The sequence below is a fragment of the Cyprinodon tularosa genome, unplaced genomic scaffold, assembly GCF_016077235.1.
Source record: "Cyprinodon tularosa strain WSP-4 unplaced genomic scaffold, ASM1607723v1 ctg505, whole genome shotgun sequence".
Classification (NCBI taxonomy): Eukaryota; Metazoa; Chordata; class Actinopteri; order Cyprinodontiformes; family Cyprinodontidae; genus Cyprinodon; species Cyprinodon tularosa.
In genome coordinates, this window is record NW_024039236.1 from 235,615 (window position 1) to 260,368 (window position 24,754).

General features: G+C 40.2%; 1 protein-coding gene across 1 annotated transcript in view; it reads right to left on the minus strand.

Annotated features, from left to right (window-relative positions):
* The window catches only part of epas1b (endothelial PAS domain protein 1b), an 81,836-nt gene extending 68,422 nt beyond the window's left edge, over positions 1-13,414 (minus strand). Inside the window, exon 1 of the mRNA XM_038303130.1 lies at positions 13,018-13,414. Within this exon, the coding sequence (XP_038159058.1) occupies positions 13,018-13,043 (26 nt within the window). The 5' untranslated portion in view covers positions 13,044-13,414. The remainder of the gene's footprint in view (positions 1-13,017) is intronic.
* Positions 13,415-24,754: the final 11,340 nt, after the last annotated feature.

The following is a 24,754-nucleotide window of genomic DNA, read 5'->3' on the forward strand; positions in this document are numbered from 1 at the left end:
ATGGAAACTCCCAAATACATCATACAAACTTCATGTCATGTTTGTAAATGCTAAATTTAAAGATATTTTGAAATTGTTTAATTTGTCACTATTTTATAGATAATAATTTCGGTAACCCTAACTGAGCTAAAGCTAGAAAGAAGGTTTGGATTGAGCCGCCTGGTCCGTGGTCCAGGCGGCTCAATCCGCCTGGACCACGGCGTGGGGGGGCGGCTGTGGTGGCCTGTCGGAGCGCGGCTGTCACTTCTGCTCTCCCCAAAGGAGGGTGGAACTGCTGGGCGTTGTCTGGTTGGTTTGATTTAATGTCAGACAGTAATGATGTCTTAACCTCAAGATCTACTCGGTTACATTTAAACCCGAAATTAGATCTTAACAACAAAATCTCATGTTCTAGATCCCAGATCACTCGTTCCAAAGGCGGACATATATAATCTATTGTGGCTGAGCTTAAATTCAGCTCATTACTTTTCTGCTCCACTCGACAGCAGGGTAGAAAATGTAACTTAAAAAATCTTTCTCTGCTCACATTTCAAACTGTCCCTCCTTCCTCAGCAAAACAGGTTCTAACCCCTGGAATCCAAGTGATTGTAGTGATAACAATGTGCTGGTGCTTATGGGTAGGAAACAGGTCCTGTAACCACAGCAGCAGGTCAGGGTGTGTGTGTGTGTGTGGGGCGGTTCACTTTGACTCTAAGTGAAACAGTTTTCATCACTTTGTTTCTGCTTTCATCACTCTCTCCTAAGAAAGGAGAGAATATTTCTTTTTCCCATTTATTTCTACAAATTGCCTTCTTTTACATGGCGTTTTCCAGATCATATGCAGTGCACATTTGGGGGCGGGCTTTCCTCTGGACTGATGAGCAGAGACTCATTTCTATTGGTCTGAATGGATGTTAGCAACAACACTGGTGAAAAGCGAACATTTTTATTTGGATTGATGTGAACAGAATGTGAGCATAAAAACCGCATTGCACTTTGTAATATTCAAACTGAAATGGACACAATTGAACAAAAATCATAGATTCAAACTGTAAAATTACTAAAAAAGAAATAACAATATAAAAAATAAAAAGAATTTGAAAAAGCTAAATCTGAGAAAACATTCAAGTTACTCCTAAACCTTAAAAGTTTCATTTCTGGATTGTATTTTTTTTCCTTTTTCATTTCCAAAACATGTTCTTTGCAACAATAATAGAATAAACTCCATAGCTGGACAGATTTCATTGACACCAGCTGAAAGCTGAACATCGGACCACACCCATGGTCTGCTCTTCAAGCAAAGGCGCACTTTCTTGGAAGATCTATATCGCTTCTTGGAAGCAGTTTGAACTTGCTAGCTTGTCTAAGTCAGTCTTGCTTTTTAATATTTGAAAAGGAACAAAGTTCAGGTTGAGAAAATACAAATTGAAAGATTTTTTTTACCTTTATTTTAGTTATCAAAGAAATTCGACTTCAAGGTTTTGGTTTTTTGACACAGATATTTACAAAATAAACAACAACATAAAACAGGTTAATTCAGGATAGATCTAAGGTCTAAAATAGGCCAACAGTCTGCCCACACCCATTCCACACACACCCACCCACCCACACATACAGCTTTTCCTTGCTTACAGTGGGCCTTCCTGAAGTTGTGGCGCCTGGTCGAACACAAACACAGAGCAACAATACAGTACGGGCTAATCTGTGATCCTGAGGAACATTGAGTTCTGGAAACGCAGCGAAAAACACAAACACACACCAACAAACAGCTATCCCAGACAGGGGCCCCGACTTTGGCTCAATCAGGGGAAGAACGATGCAGGAGATTACTGATGATTTTGATAGTCCATGAAAGAAGCTCGCACACACACACACACACACACACACACATTGCGGTACAAACAAACAAAACGGCCCACAGCACTCTGATGGTTGGGATAGACTGGCTGATTGAGAGAGGCACAGAAGGGGAGCAGAAAAACAGTCAGAATCAGACCGCAGGTGGTGAGCTAAGGGGACCCTGCTGCAGAATATTAAACACGCTGCATGCTGAACGTCTGACCAAATAGGACAACGATGGACGTAAATGCATGCAAATTCCTGCAGATTGCAAAATAAAAAGTATTAAAAAGCCATCCTAACCTACGATGTCATCGATATTTAAAACTTGGATAGCGACGGCTGGGCGCTCTATTTCATATTGCTGCAGAAAAAGCAAAAATCCTTCTTACTCCTTATGGCTTCTTACAGGTTGGTCAGTTGCAGAATAAGAAATACATTTTTGTTAGAATCAGATCTTTTTTAGGCAATTCATTTATAACAATTATTTATCCTGGAAAAATTTTTTCTTTTATTTTTTTACTTTAAATTTGGTGGCTAAAATTTCACCTGCAGAAATTCAACTGTAGAAATGGGTGGGCATTCTATCATTTGATGTTGCTCTAGATTTTATGACTTTCTGTGAATTACCAATGCTGGGCGACCTAAACTTGAGTCAAAAATGGGTTTCAGCAGGTAAAAAAAAAACAAAACAGTGAACTAGCATGGCAACCGAACCGTACAAGCAGTTCTTTGTTGAAGGCATGGTGGGTGAAATGTTTTGCTGATCTGATGAGAGCTGCAGCGCTCCAACCTCACTGCTAATAATCCATCTCTGACCAATGTACTGATGTGTCATGGCATCAAATGAGCGCATCTGATTGGTTAAAAGCCGCTGGCTTCGCTTTAATGCTGGTTGATCACAGAAGGTGAACAGACTCTTTACAGATTTCTGCTGATGAATTTCAATATAAAAATTTTTGAAGGTACATTTTTGGAGAAGAATTTTCTGCAGATATTTAAATGAAACTGCAAAAGATGCAAATTATTTAGCAATTGTCAAACACTGAATCTATGTTATAGATTCAGTGTTTAAAAAATATCTGATTTTAATTAGACTGAATTTCTTCCATACAGAAATGATATCTCTGTTGCCTTACAGCCAGAATGTTCTGGTTTCTAATCCTGGTGCCAGTTTCTACTCAGTCACAGTTGTCATTTTTTTACATGAGAGAAGACTCCCTCTAACTGTGATTGCTTTATTTTAGTCTGTTTATTACTTAAAACACTATTCTGAATACATATATATATATATATATATATATATATATATATATATATATATATATATATATATATATATATATATATATATATATATATATATATATATATATATATTTATTGTTTTTTCTTTATGTGAGCTTTTTTAAATATTTCAGATATTGCCTGCTAAAACTTTTACATCCTTTAAAATTGTTTACAAATATATAATTACAGTAAATTGTAAAAGAAAATCTTCCATTACAATAAAGCACATATTGATCTATAAATAGTTCCTAACCCAGCTCTGAAGCTGAACTCTTATCGTCGACCTTTGAACATCCAGTAAATGGTTGGATTACCATATGACCATGCATCTTTATCTACATCGACGTCCACTTCTTTAAGCTACAATAGCCTAGCTATTTTTTAATGGACTTATCTTTTATTTACTTGTCTACATCACAGTTAGGATTTAAAAAAAATATATTCTTGCAGGTGAAAAATGGTGAAAAGTTTAAAACCAATTATGACAAAGATTTTTTTCTGTTCTAAACAAATGTAAACTTATTAATTCAATTATTTATTTTCTTCTTGATTCATTTCCTTATTTTCTTTATTTTTTTCAACCATATCATAGATTATAAATATATCTCCTGTTTTCATGTTGGATAAGCTGCCTGCATTCAGAATATATAGAAACAAATGAGAAAAACAGGAATTTTGCAAATGCAGGTTCAGCAGATTTGCAGTTGGAAATGCATCATCAAACATTTAGAAAATAAAGAGCTAAATATTTTCAACAGTTAAAAAAGAGGCACATATGAAGAGCAGCCTGTAGCTGAAGACCTCGCATAAATATTCAGCCAATTACTGAGTAATTCCTGATGGTGGTTGTTAAATGTTCCTTCCTGCTTCTTTAGATATAAAACTCATTAAATATGATAAAGTTGTTTCGTTATAAAAAAAAATTAAAAAATAGTTCTAGGGTATAAGATCACCATTAGTTTCTTATTAGTCTCTTAAACATAAGAGACAAAAGAGTCTGATTTTCAAATATGTGAGAAAAAGGAAACTCTAATGTATTTTAACTTCCTGTCTGCGTAGAAAAATTAAGAATGAAAACGGTTTGGAAGAAAGAAGCTTTAATTTTCCTGGAAAGTTTGTTTCCCACATTTTAAACGTCAAAAAACGTTGAAAATGTCCCGTTTTCTAAGCCCATTCAAGTGTATCGTTAGATCATGAAGTGGTTGACAGGTCCCTCTCGACCCAGGAAAGTGACATTTTTTGGTAAAATCCTTTGTCTCAGTGAGTGACGCTGTTAGCAGGAAGCAGAGCCTCAGAGGACCAGTTCACAGAGGAATACAGACAATCACTTCTGTCTACTCACCCACAGAGGCATAAAACATTGAAAGAACAGCAAATGTAGATCTTTTTTTTCTACACCTCAAACAAAACCATGTAATGTAGGAAATGTAGAACTTAGAGGAATTAAATTGGTTTATGATGCTTTTTGTTCTTCTAAAGCTTGTTGCCACTGATCTTGACTGCTGCCAATTCTGACAGATTTTCTACCCTTTAAAAGTTGTGCCTATTTTTCCATTAAAGGTGACTGAGCAGTCACTGTAAACATAGTTAATATAAAAAAAGGTTAAAATATTTATGAAGGTAGCGTTGAAATCGTTTCCTAGTATTTGACGTTCGCAGCCATTGCAGTTAGCATTATCTAAAGAGCAGCCTCTAAGCATTCCAAATATTCTGTCCTTTATGTATCTAAGATTTCCTAATCCGGCATATTTGTTGTTTTGTTTTGCATAACACAAACAAAAAAATTAAATGTATAAAACAATGCAGCTCTGTAGTGATATCCCCAGCCTTCCTGTTATCTGCCAAAAATCCTGCTCTCTCTCACTCTATGGCATCCTGTGTTGCAGGTAAGAAGATGTGTTTAATGAGAAAAATGCAAACTGCAAAGTGTCTCTTTGATTTACCTTTAGCTCTAACAGCTGAAGTCAGATTAGCTCGTTCTTTATAATCAGATAGAAGCTGTTTATAAATGTAATAACAGTGAAGTTCTGCTGATTCAAAGCACTGAAATGACCTAACATGAACTGACATTAGCCTTCAAATTCAAAATACATTTTATTTCAAGTTAGAGTTGGTTGATTAATTGATTTTATATGTTAATCAAATTTCCTGTTTTTTGTTGTTGTCGTAAAATCTGGAATTTTTTTTCCACCAATGAACTACTTGGGCTTCCGTAGTTCAAAGTGACATCAGTTCATTACTTTTTGTTCTCAGCTGTCTACTCATAATGGATGAACTACCTCAGTGTGTCATTCTACCGGCTAGAATCATTTAGGGGGTTATACTTTCATTGTGTTATATTTTGTGTTATTTTTTCATTGTTTGTTGTGAAACATAATTATTTTACAAGCAGTATTCACAGTTTGAATTTTGTTGGCCTTTAAATTAAGGTCACCTCCGATAGGGGATGACTGAAATAAAAGCTTGTGTTTAAAAGTAATACATTATCTTTGTAATTCTATAGTGAAACTTAAGGGAGGACAAATCTGATTAATAGGATTTTGTAGAAAAACAATCTTTAAAAAAGATAAAATGAATCAATGGCTTTGCAGCTTCTTGGAAGAAGTTTATGCTCATTTAGATAAGGAGCTATAATCTGTCTCTGAATCGTCTTATCAGACAAAGTTGAAATGAATTCATGGTCAAAGTCCAAACTTATTTGTGTGGCTCCGACTTTAAAGCCGTCACCTTGCCGGTAAGAAAGTTTGCAGCAGATGGATCTGGGCCAGGTGACACACTGGATCCTGGAAGCGAGCCCATTTCGGTAGCAGAGGAAGAGGAAGAAGGGGAGCTGGAGGAGGGGAAGAAGGAAATGGCAAGGAGACAGAGTTCTGGAGGAGGGCTGGAGTCGTAGAGCTCTGAGGGAGCAACAACAAAGTGTGGAGGACAAACAGCGCAGCTGGAAGGCCCTGATGGATACCAGACACCAGGCAAAAGAACAGGAGAAGAAGAAAAAAAATGGAAAACAGGTTTGAAAAGACAGGCGGGAAGCGTGGGCAGGTGAAAATGAAGGAGATGAAAACAATAGAGAGGAAAGAGGTAGAGAAAGGTTTCCCAGGCCTGAGGTCTGACCAACTCCTCACATATAATCTATACTTTGATTTCTGCTGTATTAAACCGTCCTGGCTGTTAATTTAACAGCAGTGAGTGACGTCATTCAGACGCACAGCAAACAAACAGAAATAGGAACATTAAGATCTGTAGCTACACTTTGGTTCACTTTTATTTGGATTTCATTTAATAGACCAAGAAAAGGCAGCACTAATCTCAAGATAAAAATCTGTATTCGCTTTACTCTAGTATCTCTAAATAAAATTCCCCCCATGTTGAATAAAGTCTCCTTGACTTCAGGTTAATCTCATAAAGGCCTCACAGAACAAGCAGCACAGAAAAAAGGACTATGATGTAAAGAAGTTTCAATCCAGAAGTTCAGTTTAAAGCATATTTCAGTCACAATGATACAACTCATTACCCATCAACACTGTGAAGTACGGTGGTGGCAGCATTATGCTTTGGTTCTATTTCTACAAAGTATTGCCTCTAGGCTGTGACAATGAATACCAAACCTTTCACATTTTGTTTGTAAAGGAAACTATTGATTCTCTCTATACAGCACTTGGATTAAAGATACCCTATAAATTAATCGATTTATAAATTATAGAAATCTATCATTTCCTTACAACTATACTTCAGTACTTTTCAATAGATATCGAAGAGCCAGTGAAAAATACTAAAGTATTTAATTATATTTTCGATTTAAATTAATTTAGTTCTAAAGCCGCTTTGGATGAACTTCTAAACATCGAGCCCTCAGTTTAAAATCCTCTGACCTTTACCCCAGTTCACGTTTCTATTGTCCAGCAACTCTGTTTTCATCTTCCTTTCACTCGTTTATATGTCAACAAACACCGAACAAGAACTTTAAAGTTAAAGCAAACATTTTAACACTAAGCAGTGAAAATGGATCATGATGCTGCAGCTCTAGACGCCCAACTCATCTTAGAAACATCCCTACCCAAATACAAGGCAATAAGGCAGCAGTGACCAAAACGGATATTTGTGGTAAAGGACCGGGAGTCGCTCCATGGTAGCAACGGTAAACCATCAGACCAAACCCAAATGGGAAACTCTAAATCCATGAAACCTCTAAACAAAGCGATGAGCAACGAGGAAGAGATGCAGCGTTTACAGAAGGATTCTTCTGCTGCAAACTTCCTTCCGTCAAACCAAGGTCAGCTTTATGTGGAACAAAATCTACACCCAAGCTCTTAACAAAAGCAAGCACGTGTGTGCAGTAAAAACCCTGATAAAGGAGTCTTCTGCGCACCATTCTGGCTGAGAGTAAAGGAGTTAACAACAAAAAACTCGCAATGTCTCTAGTAAAAAACGAAGAAGCAACACTAGAAGTAAAGAAACAAAAATTAGGAAAAAAAAGGAACAAATCTTTGATATATTTTTAGGTAAACAATGAAATTTAAAATCAAACTTGCTAAAAGGGGATTTAAAGTGAACCTCACTCCATATTAAGACCAAAAACCATCAAATGATCAGAAAATGACATCACATGTCTCAGCCAACATGCAGTCACTTCATCCCTGATCATTTAAAGCGTTTTCAAAAAGCATGCTGGATTTTAGCTGTGGAAGTTTCTGGGCACGGCTAAATCAATGTCCAGCTACTAGGGTTGTCACGATACTAAACTTTTCAACTCGATACCGATACTAAGGAAAATATTCGATACTCGATACCATTTTCGATACCACAAGGATAAAAACAAAGACTCCAAAAGTCTACAGAAATATTTTCATTAATAAATAAAATATAATAAATAAACACAATAAAGGTTGTATGCTGTGCATAATATTAAGCAAGCTTGATAAAAAAACTTATAAAATTCAAATTAAGTGTTCCTTCCTTGGCTATGCTTTGCACACATAACAATGACACTAGCCAAACCAGTTAAGAAACAAAAATAATTCTCAGCAGCTGCACCTATTACAAAAAAAAAGTCTGAAACTGAAAAGAGTGTAGAATTATTCAATCACAGTGTTCTGAAAGTGCATTGTCCTCTATTCTGCACTTTAGATGAATGACTGCTTAGGTGCCACTGGTGACGGCACTGTATCGATACTTTTAAAAACGAGTATTGTATCCGGATACAACATTTCAGTATCGATACTTTTTTGAGTTTCGATACTTTTGACAACCCTACCAGCTACAGATTCTATTCTCACCAAAACAACCTCCTGTTTTCATTTTACAATCTATTCCTCTAATACGTCTTTAATGATGGTGGCAGCCTGGCTTCTGTCAGCGAACCCCAGGGCAGCTGTGGCCATGATGTAGCTTAACACCATCAGTGTGAGTGAATGGGTGGATGTAGTGCTTTGGTCAGGTCTCAGGTCAGTCCATTTAACATCTTCCACTGGAAGCTGAACAGAAAGGAAACTAGCTGTGGATAAAATCCATAATTTGTTAAGTATCATTATTCATTTTCTATCACTGATTTGTCTATTTGGCAGTTTTACTACATTTAAATCGCCCGAATCACTAATTAAGATAAAATCAATGTTACTGAAAAGATAAACAACTGTCCAGAGTTTGTCTTTCATATTGAATGATTTCCACTGAACTTTCTCATCTTTATGTTAAAGAAAATCTAAACCCAGCCTCTTAACTAAAGCAAACACTTCAGGAAAATTCTTTAACGTAACTGCTCTCATCCTGGACACTATCTTATACAGTAGATATTTAAACATACAGCAAATTAACCTTATAAACCAACAAAGCAACTCACCTGAAACTATACTTTAGAAATACGCTATACCCTTTCACTGATTAACAACAGATTCAACTAAAGCTTGTTCGTTTTTTTTTTTTAATAAATATATAATAACATGTTTTATAATACGTCTCCCACATTCTTAACTACAAACCTCCTAATTCCTTAATCATCGCTCTATCAGATAAATATCTTTCTTTATGTGCTATTGGAACGACAAAAAGCAGGAAATGTTTGAGAGATAAATGCTTTTCTATGATTCCCAACAAGCCCTGCAATGGCATCGAGACCTGTCCAGGGTGGACCCCGCCTCACGGAAAACGGATGGATGGATGGATGGACGGACGGACGGACGGACGGATGGATGGACGGACGGATGTGTAAAGCACAGAGTAAAACCTACTTTGTTAGTGAAACTACACTACCCTACAGTGCTTTGCCTTGCCACTGCTGACATGTCCTGGCTCCGATGCCATGGCCTGAGTAGCTGCTTCCTCTCCCTTCAGAGACTCCTTCAGCAGGGAAGCTCAGCTGAACAGGCAGTAAATCCACCCAGATCTCCTCTTTCAGAGTCCGGCCTTGGCTTTCCATCATCCCTGCATCCTGCAGAGGCCTTCTGCTCCGTCAGTGATCTATGGGCAGCGTAAGGGGAGCAGATCTGACTAACCCAGGTCAGCCGTGATGTGAAACGCTGAGTCGACAGGCTTGGATTTTCTCCACAGCATGCTTCTGACCAGGCTTTAGACTCTTCATTGATTCAGCTTTATGGCTCCAGCCTGTGTGTCATTACTAAGCGTTTGGCAGAAATTAAAACACCAGTCACAATGATTAGACTTTGTTTAGCAGCTAACAAAATACAGCAGGAGAAAATGCAGAAATATTAGAAATGTGAGGCTCATATTCTTCAATAAAGCCCTGCAGAATCATCCCCATTCACACATTCCCTGCATGCCGCACACACCTGTATTGGGCACCCTTCTGCTTTTTAAAATCAGAATCAGCTGCATTTCACACCAGGATTTTGACTTTTGAAGTCAAGACATTTTAAATAGAAATACGGTGAAAAACAAATGTTCTTTTGAGTAAAAAGCTTAGTGTTGTTCTAAGTTGTGCAGTCAGTGTGTCAGTTCCAGCTGTTCCGACAGTAATACCGCTGAGAAGAGATGTAAAACACAGAGAGGTGGTGAGGTGAGCTACGTTTCACCATGAAACCTATATCAGCCTGGCAGCTCGCCCACAGTCCAACCTTTCACATTGTTTCCAGTGGAATCATGGAAGAGCATCATTGCTGATGAGCTGCAGCCTTCTGCTTGTCACCACAGAGGCTTTTTATCTGATTTCTTACATGGTTTCTACATCCATTTAAGAACTTCATCAAGATACTAAAACCCAACCAGCTAATATTCTATTAATTTTATTGGTCTTTCCTTTATAAATGGTAACATTAGTAATAAAATGATTGTTGAATATTACAGCTATTGCTCGTTATAACCATGTTGGACAGACTAATTCTATTTCTACACTCACTGCCTGGAAAAACCAATGTCAAGCTATTTGGATTTAAGTGAAGCTCGGCCATTTTCCTTTCTTTCACTTATAAAATATAAAACAACAAAAGCACCCTGCTGTTTTTGAAGTTGAGTAAAACGCGATCATTGTGTAGAAACTGAAGGAGCAACATAAACCTGCCTAGTTAAGGTCAGCATGTGTGTTAAGCAGCAGGCTGCAGGCTAGCAGCCCTAGCAGCTAACCTGGAAATTATTATTTACAGATTGCCAATAATAATGTTTATAACGTAGAATTTAAGCAACAACAGGAGCTATTTTTGTTTCTGAAATATTTGCAGATTTGCTCAATAAAATAACATTAATGTCATTAAAGGTCAGACTTTTCACATTTATATCAGATGATTTAAACAGAAAATCATGTGACCTGGACATTAAATGTTTGCTACAAAACTACAAAAATAGGCAAAATCCCCCAAAAATGTCCAATAATTCAATTTACATGCAGATTTATTTTTCTTTTGCTATTTTGTTTTTCAAGAATAAATAAAAAGATAAATAAAGTGCAGTATTGAGCTCAATAGATTTCTGATGAATTCATATAATCCATGTTTTGTTCATTCAGAGATAATTAGTTGGGGAAAAAAGATTTTAACCGACCAAACAAGAGTTAAACATTATAGAAATGGGAAAAAAAAACCTCTGTGTCTCTCAAAGGAATTGTTGAAAGTTTGGTGCTCATAAAATAAAAGCCATAAAACAGAAAGTAAAGAAGTGGAATCAACCATCTTCTCCTCCTACTGAAACTGCAGAGTCCAGTTTGCACATCAGAGATTTTTACCACCCTGACCATAACAGCCGACGCTCCCTTCATCCCATCATCATCATCATTTAATTAACCCCATCTGAAGCACATCAGCTCTGTGTTTCCAGCCGGCTGTCTTGAATCACAACTTATCAGAGCAATTGTGACTTCCAGGCAGCAGGCCGCCACTAAAGAGCTCCTGTGTGACAAACACACATCAACAGGAGGCTGAAGTCTCTGACTAACAAATCCTCCCTAAAATGGCCGATAGGAAACACTCATCTCCTTCTCCTCAGGTGCTTTTTTTAACTCTCCGATTGGTTTGCCTTTTATAAAGCCTGGGGGCGACCTAAATTCCTCTTCTGTTGAGGTTTGGGGCCAGGAGAACCGCCACAGGCTCTGGACTGGACAGACAGGCCGGCGTCAGGCAAACAGCGCCTGATTGAAATCAATTTCTTTCCTCAGAGGTGCGTAAATAGATGAACAAATAAGCGGATAAATCCAATTTTCCCTCCTCCTATATGTTTCAACTTCAACCATCCGGCTGGTTGATATCCAGCAGTTTTCCACAGTTAATTATCTCCTTTGACAGATGTGGTTTATGGGTTTATTTTGGCACCAAACTGAGACAGGCAGAAAGATTATCCCAGATCAGCTGTGACCACTGCACTACTACTACTCACTACTGGTGAGCCTTTGAAAAAAAAAACACAGCCGTTGCACATAACACACACAACATCTCAGACAAACAAACATAAAATCCACACAGAGGTCTGATGAAAGCAGCCAAGCACATTATAAAACATGAAGCTCCATGAATTCTGTCCATTAAAGAACAAAAAAAGGTGAAGCAGATCCTCAGCTGCACAGGACCCAGGTGTCATCTCCTCTACTGACAGTGGAGATACCTAAAGTTCTGGAAATGTTCTGATATCTGCTGCCATCACCGAGCGAGATCCCATTGTTCCACAAAGGTCAAAGGTTAAAAATGGAGGTTCTGAGCTGCAGAATTCTGGGATTTTATAGAAGTTATCCCAATTTGCATGGTGCAAAATGTTGATTTAATGCACAACAGGCGTGTTTTTCAAAACTTTGGATTGGGACAATTTATTGTGAGAAGCCAGTATTATAACCTGCTATTACAGCTTCAGGACACAGTTATCAATGTATTCACAGTCTGATTTGAGGAAAAACTCACTGCTGATCTGCAGCAGAGCGTAAAGAATGAATACAGATAAAACATGAATGATGCCTTTAATTAGAGGCTTTTCAGGCTCAGCTTTTACTATTTCCAGCATGAAAATTAAAGTCAGGAGATTTGTCAAGATTATCCACATTTCTTCTAAGACTTCTTTGAATTTATTTACTTTTTAAGTCCATCACAGTTCAAACTGGTTTTATATGCATTCATAGACCGGAAGTGATGGGAGGTTCCAGTTTTTCTATATTTGAGCAGAACAAAGTAAATAAATGATTAATTATTACTTTTAACTCAGGGATATTTACTTAAAAAAGAAGTTTGGCAAAGGTAATCAGATGAGCTGCCAGCAGCATCTCTGCTTCCTTCTGTGTAAAATTAATCTTTTCTCACTAGTTTAACAAAACTCAGACTTACCAACGAAATATAACAAAAAACAAAGAAATCCAGTTTGAGAGTTTGAGAATATTAGCGCAGATGAAAGTAATTAAAGCAGCCGTGAGAGTGAATCCAGGTCAGCTCCTTTCCTGCAAAATAATGGGATTTAAAAGCTTTCTGAGGATTAAATCTCTTTTCTTACCTCTTTTTCTCCTTGTCAGCCGCCATGGTTTAATCTCAGTCTTGTAAGTCCGACAGTCTGAGTTAAGTCCAACTTTAGAGTTAACAGAAGCTTGTTTTCTATTTAAAAAATGCAAAACGCAAAAAAAAGGAAAACAGTGCGGCCCAGTGCGCAGAACAGGAGGACCCTGAGGATCCTGGCATGCAGCAGGGGGCTGTGCTTCCAGGCTGGGGGGCCACAGGTGGTGGATAATCGGGGGGCGTACAGTCTCAGATCACTGCCGAGGATCGTACAGCCTCTCACCCGCAGAAGAGAGCGCGCAACACCGGCTGGGAGAGAAGTAAGCACCGCTGCCGCAGGTTCCAGACTTTCCTCGCCTTCTGAGGGCAGCAGTCCCTCCGCAGGCGGATCGCTCTCTGACCTGGGTGTCAGCTGGCTCCATGACAGCGGGCCCAGGGCGCTGATTGGCTCCGGGAGCCGCCGGGTGCCACCCCCTCCTGGCTGAACATAACCGCCCCCCCCTATCCTACCTGTTTGTCCCCTGATGCGTAGCAGGTGTTTGGGGCCCCGTTCATTTCATCCTGCGGACTCATAGATGAATAAAGGGTTTAAGAATAGTTTCTGAAAGGAGATTTAAAAAAAGATGAATATTAGAGCAGAACTACTAAAACCATCTGCAGTAACCCCCCCCCCCCCCCCCCCCCCCCAACATTAATTTAGTACCTGCTTTAAAAGAATAAACAAATGACAAAATGTTCCTCTACACTTTATAGGGCAGTAATTCAATGAATAAAAGGCAATATAAAACAAACACAATCATTGGGCTGCTCCCTGGAGCAGAGCTGGTCCAAACCCACACATGGCCCCAAGTAGACCATCAGCCCCCCTTAGCCCACCCTCATTCAATAGTTATTTGGGTTTAAAAACAACAGCAAAAAAAAAAAAAAAATTCAACAACCTTCACCTTATTGTGAAATCATACGATAAATTCAAGTCAGTATTAAAAATCAATTCCAAAACACATTATTATCCCAGTGAGAAAATAGTGTCGAATAAATTATGTGTACGCTCTATGGGTGGAGGCGCTCTAAGGGTTTGGGCGCTCTAAGGCTGGGGACATTCTAAGGGTAGGAGCAATCTAAGGGTGGGGACGATCTAAAGGTGGGGACGTTCTAAGGGTAGGAGCAATCTAAGGGTGGGGCACGATCTAAGGGTGGGCACGATCTAAGGGTGGGCACGATCTCAGGGTGGGGACGATCTAAGGGTGGGGACGATCTAAGGGTAGGAGCGATCTAACGGTGGGCACGATCTAAGGGTGGGGACGATCTAAGGGTGGGGACGATCTAAGGGTAGGAGCGATCTAAGGGTAGGAGCAATCTAAGGGTGGGCATGATCTAAGGGAGGGGACGATCTAAGGGTAGGAGTGATCTAAGGGTAGGAGCAATCTAAGGGTGGGGACGATCTAAGGGTAGGAGCGATATAAGGGTAGGAGCAATCTCAGGTTGGGCATTATCTAAGGGTGGGCACGATCTAAGGGTGGGGACGATCTAAGGGTGGGGACGTTCTAAGGGTAGGAGCGATCTAAGGGTGGGGACATTCAAAGGGTGGGGATGATCTAAGGGTGGGGACGTTCTAAGAGTAGGAGTGATCTAAGGTTTGGGACATTCAAAGGGTGGGAACGATCTAAGGGTGGGGACGATCCCTCCCCCCCAACATTAATTTAGTACCTGCTTTAAAAGAATAAACAAATGACAAAATGTTCCTCTACACTTTATAGGGCAGTAATTCAATGAATAAAAGGCAATATAAAACAAACACAATCATTGGGCTGCTCCCTGGAGCAGAGCTGGTCCAAACCCACACATGGCCCCAAGTAGACCATCAGCCCCCCTTAGCCCACCCTCATTCAATAGTTATTTGGGTTTAAAAACAACAGCAAAAAAAAAAAAAAAAAATTCAACAACCTTCACCTTATTGTGAAATCATACGATAAATTCAAGTCAGTATTAAAAATCAATTCCAAAACACATTATTATCCCAGTGAGAAAATAGTGTCGAATAAATTATGTGTACGCTCTATGGGTGGAGGCGCTCTAAGGGTTTGGGCGCTCTAAGGCTGGGGACATTCTAAGGGTAGGAGCAATCTAAGGGTGGGGACGATCTAAAGGTGGGGACGTTCTAAGGGTAGGAGCAATCTAAGGGTGGGCACGATCTAAGGGTGGGCACGATCTAAGGGTGGGCACGATCTCAGGGTGGGGACTATCTAAGGGTGGGGACGATCTAAGGGTAGGAGCGATCTAACGGTGGGCACGATCTAAGGGTGGGGACGATCTAAGGGTGGGGACGATCTAAGGGTAGGAGCGATCTAAGGGTAGGAGCAATCTAAGGGTGGGCATGATCTAAGGGAGGGGACGATCTAAGGGTAGGAGTGATCTAAGGGTAGGAGCAATCTAAGGGTGGGGACGATCTAAGGGTAGGAGCGATATAAGGGTAGGAGCAATCTCAGGTTGGGCATTATCTAAGGGTGGGCACGATCTAAGGGTGGGGACGATCTAAGGGTGGGGACGTTCTAAGGGTAGGAGCGATCTAAGGGTGGGGACATTCAAAGGGTGGGGATGATCTAAGGGTGGGGACGTTCTAAGAGTAGGAGTGATCTAAGGTTTGGGACATTCAAAGGGTGGGAACGATCTAAGGGTGGGGACGATCTAAGGGTAGGAGTGATCTAAGGTTGGGGACATTCAAAGGGTGGGGACGATCTAAGGGTAGGAGTGATCTAAGGTTTGGGACATTCAAAGGGTGGGAACGATCTAAGGATGGGGACGCTGCAGTAACACCCCCCCCCCCCCCACATTAATTTAGTACCTGCTTTAAAAGAATAAACAAATGACAAAATGTTCCTCTACACTTTATAGGGCAGTAATTCAATGAATAAAAGGCAATATAAAACAAACACAATCATTGGGCTGCTCCCTGGAGCAGAGCTGGTCCAAACCCACACATGGCCCCAAGTAGACCATCAGCCCCCCTTAGCCCACCCTCATTCAATAGTTATTTGGGTTTAAAAACAACAGCAAAAAAAAAAAAAAAAAAATTCAACAACCTTCACCTTATTGTGAAATCATACGATAAATTCAAGTCAGTATTAAAAATCAATTCCAAAACACATTATTATCCCAGTGAGAAAATAGTGTCGAATAAATTATGTGTACGTTCTAAGGGTGGGGGTGCTCTATGGGTGGAGGCGCTCTAAGGGTTTGGGCGCTCTAAGGTTGGGGACATTCTAAGGGTAGGAGCAATCTAAGGGTGGGGACGATCTAAAGGTGGGGACGTTCTAAGGGTAGGAGCAATCTAAGGGTGGGCACGATCTAAGGGTGGGCACGATCTAAAGGTGGGGACGTTCTAAGGGTAGGAGCAATCTAAGGGTGGGCACGATCTAAGGGTGGGGACGATCTAAGGGTAGGAGAGATCTAAGGGTGGGCACGATCTAAGGGTGGGCACGATCTCAGGGTGGGGACGATCTAAGGGTGGGGACGATCTAAGGGTAGGAGCGATCTAACGGTGGGCACGATCTAAGGGTGGGGACGATCTAAGGGTGGGGACGATCTAAGGGTAGGAGCGATCTAAGGGTAGGAGCAATCTAAGGGTGGGCATGATCTAAGGGTGGGGACGATCTAAGGGTAGGAGTGATCTAAGGGTAGGAGCAATCTAAGGGTGGGGACGATCTAAGGGTAGGAGCGATATAAGGGTAGGAGCAATCTCAGGTTGGGCATTATCTAAGGGTGGGCACGATCTAAGGGTGGGGACGATCTAAGGGTGGGGACGTTCTAAGGGTAGGAGCGATCTAAGGGTGGGGACATTCAAAGGGTGGGGATGATCTAAGGGTGGGGACGTTCTAAGAGTAGGAGTGATCTAAGGTTTGGGACATTCAAAGGGTGGGAACGATCTAAGGGTGGGGACGATCTAAGGGTAGGAGTGATCTAAGGTTGGGGACATTCAAAGGGTGGGGACGATCTAAGGGTAGGAGTGATCTAAGGTTTGGGACATTCAAAGGGTGGGAACGATCTAAGGATGGGGACGCTGCAGTAACACCCCCCCCCCCCAACATTAATTTAGTACCTGCTTTAAAAGAATAAACAAATGACAAAATGTTCCTCTACACTTTATAGGGCAGTAATTCAATGAATAAAAGGCAATATAAAACAAACACAATCATTGGGCTGCTCCCTGGAGCAGAGCTGGTCCAAACCCACACATGGCCCCAAGTAGACCATCAGCCCCCCTTAGCCCACCCTCATTCAATAGTTATTTGGGTTTAAAAACAACTAAGGTTGGGGACATTCAAAGGGTGGGGACGATCTAAGGGTGGGGACGATCTAAGGGTAGGAGTGATCTAAGGTTTGGGACATTCAAAGGGTGGGAACGATCTAAGGATGGGGACGTTGTAAGGGTAGGAGCGATCTAAGGGTGGTGACGATCTAAGGGTGGGGACGTTCAAAGGGTGGGTACGATCTAAGGGTGGGGACATTCAAAGGGTTGGGACGATCTAAGGATGGGAGTGTCATGATGGGTTCACTAATAGCGACCCAAGTATGCAGAACACCACTGACGGACACAGGAATAAAAGTTCAACAAGTTTATTTTGATACAAGCACACTGAAAGTACTGGTTCTGGTTCGGGCCTGGACACTGGTTCACCGGAGTCTGCGTGAGAGACAGTTCAGTTAGCGTTGCAAGCAGGAGCTTGATTTCTAGATGATAACTGATCGTACCTTGAGGGTTCTTGAGGTTAGCTTTGGGAGAGTCACTGTTGGATCTGGAGAGGAGTTGATCAGCAGAGTCCGCTTGCTGCTTCAGCGTCTCACATCTAATAATGAACAGACCTTGGCTTAGGGTTTTCCAGCTCTTAGTCCTGAGCTGCATGGAAGTTCTCTATGGTTCTTCGGGTTTGGCTCAGAGGGTCGGCTCGGCAGGTTAGCTCTTCCTGAGCTTCTCAGAGGAGACACTGGTTTCCTGGAAGACAGAGACAACGGTCAGAATCCTGGCTGGGTTCAAAGTCACAAAGTAACACTGAGAGTCTAGGCTTAGGCGCTGACCAACTGGATCAACACTGCGGCGTTGAGGCAAGGTCTGAAGACAGATCTTGATGGGCTGCAGCTGTGCAGGAGGCTCACTCAGAAGGATCCACGGCGGACTCTGCTGGAGAAAGGTGGAACTTCTCCAGCTCCCAACAGGGAGTGCTCTAAGGATTTGGGCGCTTCAAGGGTTAGGGCGCTCTAAGGTTGGGGACATTCAAAGGGTGGGGACGATCTAAGGGTGGGGATGATCTAAGGGTAGGAGCAATCTAAAGTTGGGAAAATTCAAAGGGTGGGGACGATCTAAGGGTGGGATCGATCTAAAGTTGGGGACATTCAAAGGGTGGGGACGACCTAAGGGTGGGGACGATCTAAGGGTGGGGACGTTCTAAGGGTGGGGACGATCTAAGGATGGGAGTGCTCTAAGGGTGGAGGCGCTCTAAGGGTTTTTGCGCTTTAAGGTTGGGGACATTCAAAGGGTGGGGACGATCTAAGGGTGGGGACATTCAAAGGGTGGGGACGATCTAAGGATGGGAGTGCTCTAAGGGTGGAGGCGCTCTAAGGGTTTGGGCGATCTAAGGTTGGGGACATTCAAAGGGTTGGGACGATCTAAGGTTGGGGACGTTCTAAGGGTGGGGACGAACTAAGGATGGGGAAGTTCTAAGGGTGGGGACGATCTAAGGATAGGAGCGATCTAAGGGTAGGAGCGATCTAAGGGTAGGAGCGATCTAAGGGTGGGGACGATCTAAGGGTAGGAGCGATCTAAGGGTAGGAGCGATCTAAGGGTAGGAGCGATCTAAGGGTAGGAGCGATCTAAGGGTAGGAGCGATCTAAGGGTGGGGACGATCTAAGGGTAGGAGCGATCTAAGGGTAGGAGCGATCTAAGGGTGGGGACGATCTAAGGGTAGGAGCGATCTAAGGGTAGGAGCGATCTAAGGGTAGGAGCGATCTAAGGGTAGGAGCGATCTAAGGGTGGGGACGATCTAAGGGTAGGAGCGATCTAAGGGTAGGAGCGATCTGAGGGTGGGGACGATCTAAGGGTAGGAGCGATCTAAGGGTGGGGACGATCTAAGGGTAGGAGCGATCTAAGGGTAGGAGCGATCTAAGGGTAGGAGCGATCTAAGGGTAGGAGCGATCTAAGGGTAGGAGCGATCTAAGGGTGGGCACGATCTAAGGGTAGGAGCGATCTAAGGGTAGGAGGCAAGTCACTCAAATCACCTTTCTTCCCCATACTGATGCTCGGTTTGAACTGCAGGAGATTGTCTTGACCATGTCTACATGCCTAAATGCACTGAGTTGCCGCCATGTGATTGGCTGCTTAGAAATTAAGTGTTAACAAGCAGTTGGACAGGTGTACCTAATAAAGTGGCCGGTGAGTGTACATTCTTAGAGAAGAGCGTTCTAGTGGAAATGTGACCCTATATGAACACCTATAGAAGGCATGAGGAAGGAGATAAACAAACGTGGGAAGTGAGTGTCACAGACGGAGCTCCGCGTACCAAACACTGAAGATGATGTAGTCAACCTGCAAACTGAACTGCATACATGTTTACACTGCATACACACACCCAACCCCTGAACAGGACAGCAGAACACCTCGACCTGATTAGCCAGGACAACAATTCACTTTAACAAGCCCCCTTTAAGAGGCATAAACAGGTAAGGGGCACTGCAGGCTAACAAAGAAGCCAAACGACCAGAGGGGTGGACCCGTTCGTCTGTTTCTATTTGCATGTTTTCTAAACAAAAAGCTTTATTCAGAGGTGTCAAGTAACGAAGTACAAATACTTCGTTACTGTACTTAAGTACACTTTTTAGGTATCTATACTTTACTCCATTACTTATTTTTCCTCCTACTTCTGACTTCTACTCATTACATTTTCACACAAGTATCTGTACTTTCTATTCCTTACATTTTTTAAACACACATTACTCGTTACTCTTGGCTTCGGTATAATGCAGAGGTCACAGATTAGCGGACTTCGGTCCGATGTTATGCCAAAAAGTTAATGCCTGCCGAGATATGCATCCCCAGTACAGGTGTTATGAACAACATTAAATCCAAAGATTTAGTCCGAGGTGCGGCTGATTTATGTGTTTTAGTCTCTTGTTATTCACACACAACAATAAACAGTGATAGCCGACGTGAGGAATAATTAGAGGCTTGGTTCTCCAAAAGGGAGTCTACTATGGGGAGAATAAACCTACTCAAAAGCCATAACTTATCCAAATTACTTTCCTCTAATCATATCACTACATTCCTCTGCCTACACATTCAGATTTGATTTCAAGATTAACAAAAGCATTTTTATCAGAAGGCAAGACTAGAAATGATTCTATCAGTATTTGATCGTGGGAGTCTGCAATGCCCCAATTATTAGTGAGCGGCACAGATGAAGCCAATGGCTTTTTATTTCTCTACATCTGATTCTCCTTATTAGACTCAAGTGGAATCCATTCATGTGCATTTACCCCTTCCCTTATTCAAACCCTCTAATTCTGCTAAAATTTAAGAGAAGCAAGCCAAAAATCCAATTATAAAACATACAATTAAGATAGGGTGCGATGTTAAAAACCATCTTAGAGAATCAGACACAATTTACCCCAAAAGATGGTCATCATTTCTTCAAACCAGGCAGAGCAGATTCAACTTTAAATCATGGTGGCATTAATGTGGCATTAAAAAATTCAGTGTTGGATACTTTTGTAAAAACCTCCAGCTTATAGAAGTTCAAAACCAGAGCTTTGCTCTCACCCAAACCTCTTATTCTGATATGGAAATAAATGTTGCACAGGATGCTGTAAGTTTTACAATCTTATTATGATGCACTCATCCAAAAACAAACAAAATGAACTGGATGCCTGGAGAGAGGATCTACCTGCATAAAATGTGTGGAAGATAAAGGAATGCTATTTAATTTAATGTGACTGTTAGGTTTATCCTTTTATACATCATGTGCATTGTTAATTTGTTAGCCAGATTAGACAGAGCAGAAGGCCTTCCTTCACAATGTGGATGTCACGGTGTGTACGGAGGTCATCTAATCAAGACAATGTGAAGAAATTAAATTGTTCTGGAGAGAGGGAAAAATATTTGGAAAACCATTATGTTGGTTGGGATTCCATCCCCTCAGACCAGTAGAAACCTTCTACTATAGAGAATAACAATCAGTATATCAGAGTGTAAAAAGAATATGGAGAACTTTCATTCAATATGATAAAAATGTAGCTTAGCTCCTGAACCCTGGAAGTTCCAGGTATGTATGCTGACATTGTCCTTTTTTTTCTTTTTCTGGAATTAAGAAGCTAACATCGATTATTAATGTGTAGATAATGTAAAAAAAAACATAAAAGTGAAACACAGACCTTTCTCTGCCAGGATTAGATTTTAAATTTAGCTGCTCTGAAACTCCAGTCATTAATTAACCCATTCTTTGCCAGTTGGGCGACGCATCCATTCCTCATCTGTCTTGGAGATGCGATACCAGGATCTCTAATCCTCCATGTTCTGGTTGGAAATCAGGACTCATTTAGAGCACAGGATGTCTGAAGCTAAAGGCCTAATCACAGAAACCAGGGCGCCAAACAAGGCACATCATGTCACAAACTAAAAGAATATGTTTCAAAAATAGGTCTAAAATAAATCAAATGATGCAATAAGAGGTTTTATTCATATGGCTGCAACCTGCCCTTTTAAAGATGCTGAAATGCCTTAATATAAAATTCGATTAAGTCTTATGCAGATAATTTTAACTAAATGTTCATATTCAACACTTTTCATCCAGTTCTTTACCCTACCCATATAAACAAACCTTATTGCATATCTAATATCACAGCTGAAAGACGGACAAAATCTAAACCAAACACTTTAATTTTTGACATAATTTAAATACCCTTTTATGTCTTATGTTAACCCTAAATGTAACTTAGATCAATGTTTAAGTCTAAACCTTCCTGGCTTACATGTTAATCAGGTCAGCAGCTCCACTTCCCCTGCTGCTGATAATTTAATCTCTGCATTTCAATTGACAGAAGGTGTGTTTACTTTTACTCTTCACTTTGAATGCACACGCTTCATCAGCCACTTAGCTAAAAGTTAATGTTTAGCAGAGCTTAACTTGATTTGAACCAAGGATACAACATGTTGGCATTTTTTCCTATAATCCTAATTCAGTTTGTATTGGTTAGATTTTATAGATTTTTTATGTATAGTTTATTATTGTTCACTTTGGTTTCTGGGTTCTTGTACTATTTTCAGTTGTTTTTATACTCATATATTTTTTTGTAACTATCAAAAAAACTGTTCAAACATAGAAAATGTGAATAGAAAACATTTCATGTGTGTTTATGGTTTAGAAATACATTTTAAACACAAAAGTTAAATATCTATTTTATGTTTTAGTTTATAAATGCACAATAGAGCTCCAGTTATACCTTTTTCTTTTTCAATTACAACTTTTATTTATGTCAATGAAGAAAAATGTTTTCCCATTTTTGATTTTATTTAACTAGGCTTAATTAACTGTAATAAACGATTAAAACACAGTAAAGGCCCAAACAAGCAGACTAAGCAGACTTTGTTAAGCTTTTGCTTTGAAAGCTGGTCTAACTACATTTTACAGAAGCAAAGAACATGATGAACTTTTTCTGACAGCTCAGATTAACAAGATAACGAAAGCTGCCAGACGATGGCTGAATAAATGTCAGAACAACTAAATATTCAGTAAGAATGAACATGAATATTTGTAAGAATAAACAGAATTTCTATTAAAAAAAGTCACAGACTGTCTTCGTTCTGACATATTTTATTCCATTCAAAAATTAAAATACACCTTCATGTCCGTTAAAAATACAGTACATTTGGCACAAAACTCAACAATGAACTCACAGGATGGGGATGGAAACGACAGAATAAAACCACAGATTGGATGACAGGACGTCGTGTCAAATCCTTACTAATGTTTGTTCCTGATGTGGAAAATCTGTGAACGCAAGCTTGACATGAAGAATGTTGTTGTTGGAAACAGCGTTCAGCACAAGGGAATTCTGGGACACAGCGTCCCTTTTTTAGGGAAGGGGGGCAAAGTGGGACAATCTACTTGACATTTTCCGATTTCCAACTAAATAAAGCTGCAAAGGGAAACATGAGAAGTGGAGAAGTGAAGGCAGGGGAGCGTAAAATGATAGAAACGTGACTTAGAGTGGCTTCTGTCTGCTGGGCTTTTAGTTAAGTTTAAATTGCTGCATCAAACGTCTGCTTCATGTTCTGCTGCTACATGCATGTTCTTACCTGCTGGTTACTCTATCATAGCAGATCAGGGGAAAAATCTCTGAAATATCATCTTCACATGTTGAGATAAAACCAGTTTGCTGAACAGGTTTTAGCAGTTCATCCCTCAAGTAAAACATCATGCATGAGTCCATAACATTTATTTTTTTAACATGCTTTTTAAAATAGATTTTTATGAATACGTTACACCCTTGCTCCCCACAGAAGCACTTTGTTCCTAACCCTATTAAAGATTTCAAAGTAAGTTTTAGAAGTGAGGGGTTTAACTGTTGATTTCAGTTAAATATCGCAGCACACAAAAACAATCGTTTTTATAGCTGTTTTAGAAGGAACCTCAGCCTATATGGGGTCAATTCTGTTCCAGTATTGTTCCATGCAAAGAACACATTTTGTAAATTGAAATAAAAATAAAAAAACACAATCCAGAAATGAAACTGTAAAAAAGCCTCCTAAAAAAAATTTTTTGAGAGCGATTTTGCTCTTTTTTCATTTAAAAAAAATGTCATATTTAATTTTTTCAAATTTTAAATTTTTTATATTAAAAAATGTAAACCTTAATAAAAAATAATAGTTCTTTAAACTCGTTCTGTAAAACATTTTTTTTATTTTGAAAAATAAAATGTAAAAACAGAGAAAAAAATTATATAAAAATTATATATGTAAATATATAACTGTAGAAAACAAAGCCTTTTTCTTATTGAGAAGTTTTCCTATATGTTTATTTCTCAATTGCCTCTAGATTATATTTTTTTTTGGTAAACAATAATGGAACAATGTTGACTCCATACCACAAAAACAGAAGAGCTTCCCTTCCCAACATGGAATAAAAACTCTCTATTGACAGCTTGAATCAGAAAAGCAACAAACAACTTTGGGGGAGCTGTAGAGACCAACAGATCATGTGAGTTATCAGCCTGACTATAAGCCATGCCTGCCGTTTATCTGGCAAAAAGTGGAAAGAAGAGTTTTAAGTTAAAAAATATCCTGTTGGCATTTTGGCACAGACCATGTGCTCTGATTGGATTACAGCAAACTGAGGCTTTTGGCCGTCGCATTTAACTGAACACAGTGTTTAAACATGGTGGATGCAGTATTAGGCGTTTGATCAGGAGGGACAGAGAATCTGGTCTGACTACATCAAATGGCGTTTGCTGGGAAAAATAAAAACATGAGGCTGAGCTGACCCTGAACTCACAGCCAGAGCCAGGATTGAATATTTCCACTATGTTGTGTGTTATATTGGCCTAGTCAAAGTTCAGATCTAAATCTGTGGAAGGATCCAGTCTGAGCTAAGATCCAGCTTGTCTCTTCTACATTTCACAGACTGTAGGCGATTCCAAAAACCTGAAAACAACCTGAACACAAACCTGCACAAAATTAATACCAAGTCTCCAAT